Below are 12,352 nucleotides of genomic sequence, written 5' to 3' on the forward strand. Positions count from 1 at the left end.
ACACGCAGTGACGTCAGTTCCCAAGCTCTCTAAACGTGGCTCCATAAAGCCCTGGCAGCTGCCAGGTCATGTGATTTATTCCAGGGAAACAGAAACTCGGCGCGGTTCTCTGGGTGGTTCTGGACTCATTTGGACCTTCAGGGCTGACATGGTGTTATGTTCTGTTATTGCATGAAAAGGACAGAAGGGGAGAGTAAAGAGAGAACTGAAGCTAAACTGCGTCTGCTGCTTATTCCCAACACCACAACACATGGAGGGAGAGAAGAAGAGCCCAGGCTGCAGGTAGTTCTGTTGTTGCTGCAGCTTTCTGGAACATCTTTCATTTTCTCGCAGGTTTTCTGACTTTTACTCTTTTTTAGGCTGCAGCTGAAAAGTTCTGCTAAGCTGTGAAAGCTGCAGAGTTCATGTGAGTTTAGAGAAAGTCAGATAGTTCAGTCGGGTCTGATGACAGAGACGGTAACTCAGACCAGGAAGTAACATTTTTCATCATCTCTGGGATCGAAATGGTCCTGCTAGGCTGGTCACTATGGCAACGGGCCAAGGCTTCCTGGACTCCGAAAGCTGAGGGAGTGATGTTTATCCAGGATAAATGATAATGATCAGCTGAGGAAGAGATCCACAGATCGAGTCTTCAAGCTTTCTTCACATATTCTAGATCTGAATCGATCAACTAATCAGATGAAATGCTCTCCAGTCCGTCACGTTTTATTCTCTCCAGTAGAAGAAAATGACTCTTTCAATACAAAGATACTTTATTAATGCCAAAGACAAACTAAAGGTTGCGTAAGCTGTGGCGTGTGCATGTCAGCACTAGCATGGTGTGCTAACCCTCTGTGCAGAGAGGAGCAGCTGTCGCTGATCAGCTGGAACATCGACGGTCTGGATGGAGACGAGCAGCCAGAGAGAGCCAGGAGCCTCTGCTCCTACCTCACAGAGTGAGACCAGGCTCATTTTCAGGGTCAAGGGTCACTGCACATGTTCCTAACAGGCCTTTCTCTCCTCAGATACTCGGCTGACGTGGTGCTTCTGCAGGAAATGGTGCAGCCCTACATGCGCTTCATGCACCGACGTCTGGGAGACGAATACGCCTTCATAGAAGGTGACTGGCTGGTTCTCGGGGTGGTGTGTGTCACGGTGTGTGTGACGGTGTGTGTCTCACGGCGCCGTCTCCTCCCAGGTGGACAGGACGGTTACTTCACCATGATGCTGCTGAAGAAGTCCCGCCTCAGGCTGCTGGATCACCACATTGTAAACTTCCCAAAGTCTCGCATGATGAGAAACCTGCTGGTTGCTCAGGTTCCTGCACATCCACAAACAGCCAAGTCCTCATGGCCAGGCTTTTATTGTGAAAATCTGCTCTGTTGGGCCAGGTGGAGTTCGGAGGCCAGAAGCTGAGTCTGATGACGTCCCACTTCGAGAGCTGCAAGGCCAACTCTGCAGAGAGGATGAGGCAGCTGAGGCAGCTGATGAAGATGATGAGCCGGGCTCCGGATGACCAGACGGTTCTGTTTGGAGGGGACACCAACCTGAGGGACCACGAGGTCCGATTCCTCACCTCTCCTTCTAGGGGGCGCCAGCGCGACCCGTTCTGGTTTTCTCTTAAAAAGGTCAAAAGTCGACAGGAAATTTAGAAATATTCCTGGGTAGTTATATGATCGTTGTTGACGACACTGAAACACAACTAGTCTGAAAAACGACTAACAATTCAGATTTATGTACATTTTAGGATTTCAGTTAAAACCCAGTCGAGGAACCAGGGAACTTTAAAACAACCATTAAAACATTTTGTGATTTATGTTGATGTTTTTCAGGGTTTTTAAGACTAGTTGTGTTTCAGTGTTGTCAACAATGAACACATGACTATTAGTCTAATAATAGTTAATAACAGAGCAGCCTGGAGGGGTCAGAGCAGCCTGGAGGGGTCAGAGCAGCCTGGAGGGGTCAGAGCAGCCTGGAGGGGCCAGAGCAGCCTGGAGGGGTCAGAGCAGCCTGGAGGGGCCAGAGCAGCCTGGAGGGGTCAGAGCAGCCTGGAGGGGCCAGAGCAGCCTGGAGGGGTCAGAGCAGCCTGGAGGGGCCAGGGTTAGGGTTATAATTCCCAGGATGAAGCCCAGGCTTGGTTTCCAGGTGTTCTCAGCCTCCTCCCCTGCGTTCCCTGCAGGTAGCCGCCGTGGGGCTTCCCGGGAACATCGTGGACCTGTGGGAGGAGCTGGGAGAACCGGAGAAGTGCCGTTACACCTGGGACACCCGGGCAAACACCAACAAAGAAATACCGTTCAAGTGCCGGTTCCGGTTCGACCGGGTGTACCTCCGGCGGGCGGGTGTGGACGGCGTCCCCCTGCTGGAGCCCCGCAGCATGGCGCTGATCGGCCTGGAGAAGCTCCGGTGTGGCATGTTCACCAGCGACCACTGGGGGATCTACGCCACCTTCTCTGTGACGCACACATAAAACGCTTTCATTTGTTCATTTTCATTTTTAAAACAGATCATTTTACAGAAGCTCAGAGTTTCTGTGACATCAGAATGAAACTCTGAATGAAACCAGAAAAGGTTTGATAACTGGAGCCTCCTTTCCCTGGTCATCGGTTCTGGTCATCCAGAGTTTTGTCATTTAAGTTGAGTGGAAGAAAGAATTGTGGTAAAAGCAGTAGATAATGTCATGGCCAGAACATAAATCCATGTATTAACAAGACATTTTTGTTAGTTCAATAAGCAACACATAAACAAATGCTGTAAACCAACATTTTCAGAATTGACCAATATAAATACTTGAATTCTGTGTAATGGATCTATATTATCGACACGTTTTGTGTTTTAACCAAATTGCTAAAAAAAAACAGTCTATTAAATGATGTTCTTATTACCGAGCTGTACCAGGAGAACAACGTGGACAGAAACGTGGAGCTTTTAAAATGTGCACTGCTCCTTTAAGAGATCAAAGCCAGCGCTTCGTATCCTAGGAGATGGTTTGTCTACTTCCTGGTTACTAGCCAGCAGAGGCAGAAGACGAAACACCGGGTAAATAAATACAACAGGGTTTTATTAGCGAGGCAAACGTTAGCCCAGCTTTTAAAATTGATTTTATAGAATATATAAGAATAACGATGATAACCTCAAACTGCACATCAATAACAAACACTACAAAACAACACATCACAACTCCTGCTGTAAACAAATCCAATTGGATAGAGAGGCTAGAACAAAGTACTAACATTAGTGAAACAAACCCATAACAATAATTATCAAATAAATGTCATTAATAAGAGGGGGCCACTAACTGAAACTCCTCCATTCAGTCAAACAATTTAATTACATTTAAATTCTGCATCTGTAACACAGAACGGTGTGTATGAATGTGTAAGTGAATTTTGCCCATAATAATAATAATAATAATAATAATAATAATAATAATAATAATAATAATAATAGTGTGTATGTGTTTGCAATGAGATGTTTGTATCCATGTGTTTGGAGCCACCTAGTGGTGTGATGAGTGACTGCATGCAACGGGTCCTTCAGGCGCTCTCTCGGCTTCCCCACCAGGTGGAGCTCTTCGCTATATTTTTTACTTAGGGTCATATTTTCCTAATTCAACATTAACGAAATACTGTAAGATCATTTAGCAATTACAAATATGATTTATAACGTTTTCTTGTGGTTGGGCTGGACAGAAATGACCCTCTGAGTGGGAGCTGCTCCAGTTGGTGTTAGTGGCTGAGCGCTAGGTCACGATGCTAACTGTGTTTTGATTTTCAGCTGTTGGGCCACCAGTCAGTCACATTGTGAGAGTTTATTTTATATGGCACTAGGTGACAACAACCAACCAAGGCTACACTGGCGCTGTGACAAGCGAGAAGGCTTACACATCTTTCTCAGACATCTTTTAAGAAAGGAAAGTTCATTTTTGAGAGCAAAGATTGAGAGGGAGCATTTTGCATAGCGACATTTACGGATATAATATTTTGTTGCAATAATTAGAATATTGACTAAAGATTCCACATTTTTTCTTTGAGAAATAATCGAAACTGAACTAAAGTTTCTTTACAAAACTGAATGTTTTGTAAAGAAATAAAATCCAGGAACGTCAGCATAGCATGCTGTTAGCTGCTAACATCCTGGAAATTAACCCACATTAGCTACACAGGATAACAAAGGAAAAGATTCAAGTTTATTTCTCTGCCAATAATTATGTCTGCACCACGTTTTATAGGGGCCTGCCCATAGCAATGCATGGCAGGCCCCTATTGTTCTACTATAACCTGCCCCTATTGTTCTACTATAACCTTCCCCTATTGTTCTACTATAACCTGCCCCTATTGTTCTACTATAACCTTCCCCTATTGTTCTACTATAACCTGCCCCTATTGTTCTACTATAACCTTCCCCTATTGTTCTACTATAACCTGCCCCTATTGTTCTACTATAACCTTCCCCTATTGTTCTACTATAACCTGCCCCTATTGTTCTACTATAACCTGCCCCTATTGTTCTACTATAACCTGCCCCTATTGTTCTACTGTAACCTGCCCCTATTGTTCTACTGTAACCTTCCCCTATTGTTCTACTATAACCTGCCCCTATTGTTCTACTGTAACCTGCCCCTATTGTTCTACTGTAACCTTCCCCTATTGTTCTACTATAACTTGCCCCCATTGTTCTACTATAACCTGCCCCCATTGTTCTACTATAACCTGCCCCTATTGTTCTACTATAACCTGCCCCTATTGTTCTACTATAACCTGCCCCTATTGTTCTACTATAACCTGCCCCTATTGTTCTACTGTAACCTGCCCCTATTGTTCTACTATAACCTGCCCCTATTGTTCTACTATAACCTGCCCCTATTGTTCTCCTGTAACCTGCCCCTATTGTTCTACTGTAACCTGCCCCTATTGTTCTACTGTAACCTGCCCCTATTGTTCTACTGTAACCTTCCCCTATTGTTCTACTATAACCTGCCCCTATTGTTCTACTGTAACCTGCCCCTATTGTTCTACTATAACCTGCCCCTATTGTTCTACTATAACCTGCCCCTATTGTTCTACTATAACCTGCCCCTATTGTTCTACTATAACCTTCCCCTATTGTTCTACTGTAACCTGCCCCTATTGTTCTACTATAACCTGCCCCTATTGTTCTACTGTAACCTGCCCCTATTGTTCTACTGTAACCTTCCCCTATTGTTCTACTATAACCTTCCCCTATTGTTCTACTGTAACCTGCCCCTATTGTTCTACTATAACCTGCCCCTATTGTTCTACTATAACCTGCCCCTATTGTTCTACTATAACCTGCCCCTATTGTTCTACTATAACCTTCCCCTATTGTTCTACTGTAACCTGCCCCTATTGTTCTACTATAACCTGCCCCTATTGTTCTACTGTAACCTGCCCCTATTGTTCTACTGTAACCTTCCCCTATTGTTCTACTATAACCTGCCCCTATTGTTCTACTATAACCTGCCCCTATTGTTCTACTGTAACCTGCCCCTATTGTTCTACTATAACCTGCCCCTATTGTTCTACTATAACCTGCCCCTATTGTTCTACTATAACCTGCCCCTATTGTTCTACTATAACCTGCCCCTATTGTTCTACTATAACCTGCCCCTATTGTTCTACTATAACCTGCCCCTATTGTTCTACTGTAACCTGCCCCTATTGTTCTACTATAACCTGCCCCTATTGTTCTACTATAACCTGCCCCTATTGTTCTACTGTAACCTTCCCCTATTGTTCTACTATAACCTGCCCCTATTGTTCTACTGTAACCTTCCCCTATTGTTCTACTATAACCTGCCCCTATTGTTCTACTGTAACCTGCCCCTATTGTTCTCCACCCAATAGAATGTCTCTTTATTTATTTTTCTTCCGTTCCCGTTAATGCGGCTCGTAGCCCTGCGAGCCCACCCACAAAAGTGGTATCAAAACGTGCGGCTCGATGCTGGGAGGGGAACTATTACTTGTAGTGGTATTCGGAGTTACGATGGCGACGTAAAAAGCGAAAAACCAGCAAAATTTCCAACTGCCGAAACACAGAGCCTAACTGACACCAACTGCCTCTCCGTTAGAGTGAAATGAAGTGGATTTTTGACCCCAAAACCATTTTGAAATCGCCGTCACGCCCCAAATATCACACTATCGGTATCAAACTCGGTCATGACATCGATACGCATGCCTGCTCCGGTAAAATGTTTTCGAAATTTCTCTAGGGCTTACGGTTTTCTGTCAAGGTGCTTCAGAGCGAAATCATGTGCCAGGATAACTGACGCTCTCCCAGATTCACTTCCATGTATTTCAGAAAAATTTCAGACCTCCGCACACCTTCTTGGTCTCATCACTGTTAATACTGTGAGTGAGGTAGAGATATGAGTCGCGGTACTATGGGAGAAGACAAATAGCTCTCTCATATGCTTCAAACGGTTTTCCAATACGTCTCTCGGTTCCCAAACGGGAAGGAGTTGTTCAGGCTGCTTTTTCCATATAAACTGACTGGGTGTCTCACAAAGATAGAATTTTTTCTCCACCTTTCTGTCTCACACACACACGACAGTTAGCAGAGGATCCATTGCCATAGCAACGGAACACAGGAGGCGATTGGCTGCTGGTTAGGACTACAAAAACGCATCACTGTAGTTCTAACTGGAACACTTAGTTAATACGGAGGGCTGAGCTGGATGAAAGAACTACAGACATAGCACAATGTTTTATTCATTATATAACTGATTTAACCAGTGTTGGGTAGTAACGGATTACATGTAACGACGTTACGTAATTTAATTACAAAAAAAGACTAACTGTAATTCGTTACAGTTACAATGAGAAAATATGTAATTCAGTTACAGTTACTTCCGAAAATATTAAGAATTACAAATTTAGTTACATTTAAAAAAAAATATGAACAAAAACCTTTGCGAAATATGTAATGATATTTTTATTTATATCGCCGTTTCCCGCTACGGCTCCTTGTCTCTATCATATCTGCCAGCCGCAATGCCACTGATGGTCCACCCTGTGCTGGCGGAGCCTCCTGGAGGAACAGCAAGCAGCGGACGGTTCCATTTCAGCTCAAGCAGCGCATCAAAAATGACAGCCTTCCAGCTCTTCAAATATAAGGAGCATTTCATTTACATATGTGAAAACGGCTCAAATTTAACCGTGCAGTGCAAGAAGAGTTTGCCGGCTATCAAGAACTTGTCCACGTCGAAGCAATCTATGTCAAACCTGAGGAAACATTTAGAGGTAAGTGCAACTCACTGATAGACGAAGCGTATTGTTTTACGAATATTTGACTGTTTGGTGTTGATGCATGACAAACGTTGGAATCTATTCTTTCCCATGAGACATTGTATGCAATGTGCCAGTGTTATGGTTTTCATGATGAACATAAAGTCAACTAGAAAATTCCTGAAGAAATGTAACTGGGCCCTGCCAAAGTGTGCCCGTCGGTTTGGACCCAGCGTTCTGATGCTAAAAATTAGCATCAATGCTAAGCTTAGCTAAATAGTAGTCATTAGCTTGTGGAATTTTATAACTTGCTTCGCAAGTCAGTCACTACTCTCCTTATGCATTGCTATGGGCAGGCCCCAATTAATGCTACTTTGAACATATAATTATTAATTATAGTATATTTTTCTTCTATCTTTTTTTCTCTCTCTCTCTTCAGAGGAAGCATCCAGGCGTTCTTCTGAAAGGCACGTTTAGTCCATCTGATACTCGGGAAGTGTCCACAGTGTCCACAGTTGTTTTGCTTGTGTGATTTTGGAAAACTATTGTTTTTCCCGTTTTGATTTTGAATGATATGTTGCAAACACTTCTATTTTTGTCAACATTCCATTGACTGTTAAATGTTCAATGACTAACTTGACTACCCTTCGTCCATCTTAATTCTTGATGCACTGTATTGTGCCGTGTTTAATTTTACAAGCAAGGGTGTGCAAAGAAAAAATCAAGAAAAATAAAATGTGATGTAAAAGTCTTACTTTGCTTATTTATTACTAAACTAGAGCACTTCATTGTCATTGCACATGTATGAAGTAATGAAATGCAGTTTGGCATCTAATCAAGTGCAACGTGTGCAGATTGTACAGCTGCAGTATTTAGAGATAAAATGCAGTTATTCACAGCTAGGGTAAGGAAAGATGGTTGATGGATATGTGCAGCAGAATAAATAAATTACCCCTAGGGAAATGCATGTATGTGCAGAGCCACTGTAGATAGGGCTATACAGGTGTGAATTGAAGAGGAACACTGTACAAATGTTGGGATGGTACAGTAAGGTATGGATAGAGGGGAAGGAAAGACTGGTCTTTGGGAAGAGTTCAATAAGGTGACCGCTGTAGGAAAGAAGTGGTTTCTGAACCTGCTTGTGTTAGTCTGCAAACTGCGTAAATGGTAGAGCCTGGGGGAGGAGCAGGAAAGAGTATGGCCCGATGAGAGGAGTCTGAGAAAATCTTACATGCCTGGTGCTGGCATCTCTTCTTGTGGACCTCCTGTGATTGCCTGTCAGCAATTCCCTCTCAGCTTAGTGCTCTTTTAAGGTTCCCACTCAGTTCTCAAAAATTAAATGTTGAACATGGGTCAATACTCATTAAAACCTCAAAGTAATCAAAAGTAATTAGTTACATTACTTTTTAAAAGTAATCGAAAAAGTTACACTACAATTACATTTTAAACAAGGTAACTTGTAACTGTAACGGATTACATTTTGAAAGTAACTTACCCAACACTGGATTTAACCACCATTGTTACACATGGGATTAGTGTGGCAATTTAAAATGAAGCTTACTCAAAATTTCAAAATAAAAGCCTTGACCATTTTTACATCGGGTAGTTGCTCTTTTGGGCATTATATAACAGCGATTGGGATTGAACAAAATTGCTGTTACACATGGGATTAGTTTGCCATTTACAATGAAGCTTACTGAAAACCTGAAAATAAAAGCCTCAATAATCCTCTGAGGTTAGTGCACTAATATTATTCTGCATTATCTTTTTCTCTCAGGTTAGGGCAATGGCTTGCAACAGCAAGGCAGTTCATTAGCAGTAGCCTTTTAGCTTAAATAAGCTATTAGCTATTTTTCTTACTTATTAGCCATGTCTAGTATACTGAATGGAGTAAGTCAATTACAGACAACATGCTAGTGATACCCCACATGCTACTGACAGCATTTAGGCTTACATTAGCATTTTGGCTAATTTTAGCTTATACACTCATTTTAACATACTGAATGGTGTAAGTCCATGTTAGTCGAGATGCTTGTGACTCTAGAAAAGCTATTGGCTACTATTTAGCTAAGCTTAGCATTGATGCTAATTTTTAGCATCAGAACGCTGGGTCCAAATCAACAAGCACACTTTGGCAGGTCCCGGATAAATTTCTTCAGGAATTTTCTAGTTCTTATTTACATTTACAGCTCAGAACATTTTCTTCTCTAAATCAAGTTTTTGCTCATTCAAAACGACTTTAAAGTCCTTCCTTCCTTCCTTCCTTCCTTCCTTCCTTCCTTCCTTCCTTCCTTCCTTACTTACTTACTTACTTACTTACTTACTTACTTATTCCATTTTTACTGCTGATAGAAAAATGATTTCTATTTGAAAAGTTGTTGTTGTTCCTCTGAGTCACCAGCAGGTGACAGCAGCGCCTCCTCTCAGCTGTCCGGAAGTCTGGACCAGACTCGGCTGTTTCTCCCAGTAAACCGGTTCGTCTCCCAGTTTTCTTCCAGTTAACGGAGTCGAAAGGCGGCTTGAAGCGGGGACAGCTCGCCGGGATGGAAGAGTATCAGAACGGCAGCGAGGTTGGTGTCGGAGCCGATAGTTTACTTTGGTTTGCGGGTGTTAGAAGGGAGGAGTTAGCTGGAAGCTAACCGGCTAACATAGCCGCTCCCAGCAGCGCCAGTAAGGTTTTACTGGAAGTATCAGATTTTTTCCAGCTGTTGTCTGACTGCTCGGCCTGTTAATTTACTGCTGATGATCTGGGATGTTTTTCAGGGTTCATTCAACTCAGAGGAGGCGGAGAACGTCGTCAAAGAGGTAAAAACACTTTATTTCCGTTAATCTGCTTAGAAACGGCCTCGGAAGCTTATTTAACTATTTTATTTATGATTTATTTATTTATGATGACTGAGAATGGATTGAGTTCACATCTAAAAATAGACACAATAAAGACTAAAAACAGTTTAAAAGCTGCTTTCTGTTTGTGTAATGCAGGCAGTATTTGAACTTTTTCTGATTTATTTTATTTACTTTAGTTAATAAACTGACAAACTGGTCAAACGAGGCTTTAAAATGAACATGACCTCCAGTATTTTGGCTTTTTAATTTTTTTAAATTAATTTTTTGCTGCGTTCATGCTCAAAAGCTGATTTAAGGTTAAAATGATCCATCTCTGTTGCACAAAGTTCTTTTAAAGTTGAAGAAAATGAGAGATTAGTACTTTTTTTTTTAAAGGCGTTTCTTTCTGCTTTTATGTTTTAGATGCCAAATTTTACAAGAAATATTTTCTATTTCTAACATTTTCCAGTTTATAGGAAACTACCAGCTTATTTTAAACTTTGAACAGTCTAACTCGGCTCAGAAGTTACTGAATTTGATTTAAATCTCTCCTGAATTTCAGAGTTGAGATTGAAAACCTGAGTGACAAATTTATGATGAATTTATTGTTCCTGGTTTTCATAAAATGGCTCCTCTTTAAATTGTCCATTGCTAAATTTCACATGAAAACTAAAAGTTTCTGCCACTTCATTTGTTCATGTGTTGAACACCCTGAGCTGCTCTTCCTGTTGGCTTGTTGCAGCACAAATCAGCAGCTCAGATCAGTAATAAATGGTGTATTTTTAGCGTTTCCCTGGCAACGCGCCGCCCCGCTGACTAACTCATGACTGACGGCGGTGTGTTTGCGTCAGGGCATCGAGAGCGTGCTGGGGGGAGACGACTACAGCCAGACTCATGTGAACAAATGGACGGCCGCCATCGTGGAGCGCTGCCTCACGCAGCTGGTCAAGATCAACAAGCCCTACAAATACATCGGTACGCAGCGGACCAGTCAAAGCCCGCAACACCCAGCCTCTGTTCTCGCTGCTAAACTGGCCGTCGCTACTTTCACAGATTGCTACAAATTCAGCTAGAAAACTATGGTTGGGAAACGCAGCATACCTTCAGTCACTGATCAACACTCAACAATAAGCACATTTAATAAATTCATCACTTTGACACCATCAGGCTTCATTCCACTGATTGGACTAATTGACAGAAACCTTGCAGCTCAGTTTGCTAACTTCAGTCTGAACCTTCATCAGTCAGAAAGCCGGACTGAACCGGTTCTGTTCTTCTCTGTTTCATGAAGGTTCTGAAGGTGAAATAAATGATCATAAACTGTTTGTGCACAGTGACGTGTTCAGTGATGCAGAAGACCGGCGCCGGCCTCCACACAGCCAACTCCTGCTACTGGGACACCAGTATGGACGGTGAGCTGGTCCCTCAGGAAAAACTCCGTCTGAGGTCAAAGGTCATCCCATAATACTCTGACTGTTGTCCCGCAGGCAGCTGCACCGTGCGGTGGGAGAACCGCACCATGTACTGCGTGGTGAGCGTGTTCGCCGTCTGCATCGCCTAGGAGCGGCGGGGCTGCAGCGCTGCGGGCCGCCGGCAGGGGGCGGCAGAGAGCTTCAGGGTTTAAACTGCTGCAGCGCTGCGGGCCGCCTGCAGGGGGCGGCAGCGAGCTTCAGGGTTTAAACTGCTGCAACGCTGCGGGCCGCCGGCAGGGGGCGGCAGCGAGCTTCAGGGTTTAAACTGCTGCAACGCTGCGGGCCGCCGGCAGGGGGCGGCAGAGAGCGGTTTTGTATCAGAGTTGCTGCACAATAAACAGTTTCTGGACCAAACTTGATGTTTTATGTCTAATCTTCTTTTATTCGTTTCAGTCTGACGGTTGGTGTCTAAACGTTTCCATAGCAACACCTCATCCTACATTAGTGTTGGTGTTTCTCTGATTTGTTGATTAATTAAGCTGAATGAATTAGTTTAGGTCTTGATGAAGCAGGATTCACTCTGAGCTCAGTGGGTTATTAAAAACTAATCAGCATCATTTTCCTCTGGTACTGAACCAACGTTCATTTGCATCTAGACCTTTTCAGGCATGATGCTGCCACCACCATGCTTCACTCTTCATGGTGGAGGGTCTATTTGAAAATGGTGGCTGAATTTACTATAATAAAAGAATATTTATTATATTGTAAATATTTATGATATTTCTTATTCACTATATTTACCATTTAGTAAATATATTGTAATTACATAATAAATGCTGGCAGGTTTGGACTAGTCCATTAGAGGAACTTCCTGAAGTTTCAAAAATAAAA

At 42.8% G+C, this 12,352-nt stretch overlaps 2 protein-coding genes across 4 annotated transcripts; both read left to right on the forward strand.

Moving 5' to 3' along the window:
* Nucleotides 1–13: 13 nt before the first annotated feature.
* LOC102222917 (tyrosyl-DNA phosphodiesterase 2-like) lies at nt 14–7,973 on the forward strand. Of its 3 annotated transcripts, XM_023329551.1 has the most exons (9): nt 15–282; nt 360–406; nt 840–935; nt 1,005–1,099; nt 1,178–1,296; nt 1,371–1,541; nt 2,159–3,015; nt 6,985–7,238; nt 7,663–7,973. In XM_023329551.1, the coding sequence occupies exons 4-7, from the start codon at nt 1,036–1,038 to the stop codon at nt 2,444–2,446; spliced, it is 642 nt and encodes a 213-aa protein (XP_023185319.1). In that variant the 5' UTR covers nt 15–282; nt 360–406; nt 840–935; nt 1,005–1,035; the 3' UTR covers nt 2,447–3,015; nt 6,985–7,238; nt 7,663–7,973. The 3 variants fall into 3 exon arrangements, with proteins under 3 accessions (XP_023185318.1, XP_023185319.1, XP_023185317.1); XM_023329550.1 differs by lacking the exon at nt 360–406 and having other exon boundaries at nt 14–282; nt 1,178–1,248; XM_023329549.1 differs by lacking the exon at nt 360–406.
* Nucleotides 7,974–9,188: 1,215 nt separating this feature from the next.
* LOC102233096 (dynein light chain Tctex-type 1-like) lies at nt 9,189–11,875 on the forward strand. Its single transcript, XM_005811524.2, has 5 exons — nt 9,189–9,793; nt 9,987–10,028; nt 10,901–11,024; nt 11,384–11,461; nt 11,537–11,875. The coding sequence occupies exons 1-5, from the start codon at nt 9,767–9,769 to the stop codon at nt 11,608–11,610; spliced, it is 345 nt and encodes a 114-aa protein (XP_005811581.1). The 5' UTR covers nt 9,189–9,766; the 3' UTR covers nt 11,611–11,875.
* Nucleotides 11,876–12,352: the final 477 nt, after the last annotated feature.

This window comes from Xiphophorus maculatus, chromosome 24 (assembly GCF_002775205.1).
Source record: "Xiphophorus maculatus strain JP 163 A chromosome 24, X_maculatus-5.0-male, whole genome shotgun sequence".
NCBI classification, from domain to species: Eukaryota; Metazoa; Chordata; class Actinopteri; order Cyprinodontiformes; family Poeciliidae; genus Xiphophorus; species Xiphophorus maculatus.

Bases quoted from the DNA above. Each gene is read 5' to 3' on its own strand.
- LOC102222917 (XM_023329549.1), top strand. From the start codon at position 251: ATGGAGGGAGAGAAGAAGAGCCCAGGCTGCAG. The intron at 936-1,004 runs GTGAGACCAGGC...TTCTCTCCTCAG, and splicing joins CTCTGCTCCTACCTCACAGA to ATACTCGGCTGACGTGGTGC. The intron at 1,100-1,177 runs GTGACTGGCTGG...GTCTCCTCCCAG, and splicing joins CGAATACGCCTTCATAGAAG to GTGGACAGGACGGTTACTTC.
- LOC102233096 (XM_005811524.2), top strand. From the start codon at position 9,767: ATGGAAGAGTATCAGAACGGCAGCGAG. The intron at 10,029-10,900 runs GTAAAAACACTT...TGTTTGCGTCAG, and splicing joins CGGAGAACGTCGTCAAAGAG to GGCATCGAGAGCGTGCTGGG. The intron at 11,462-11,536 runs GTGAGCTGGTCC...GTTGTCCCGCAG, and splicing joins CTGGGACACCAGTATGGACG to GCAGCTGCACCGTGCGGTGG.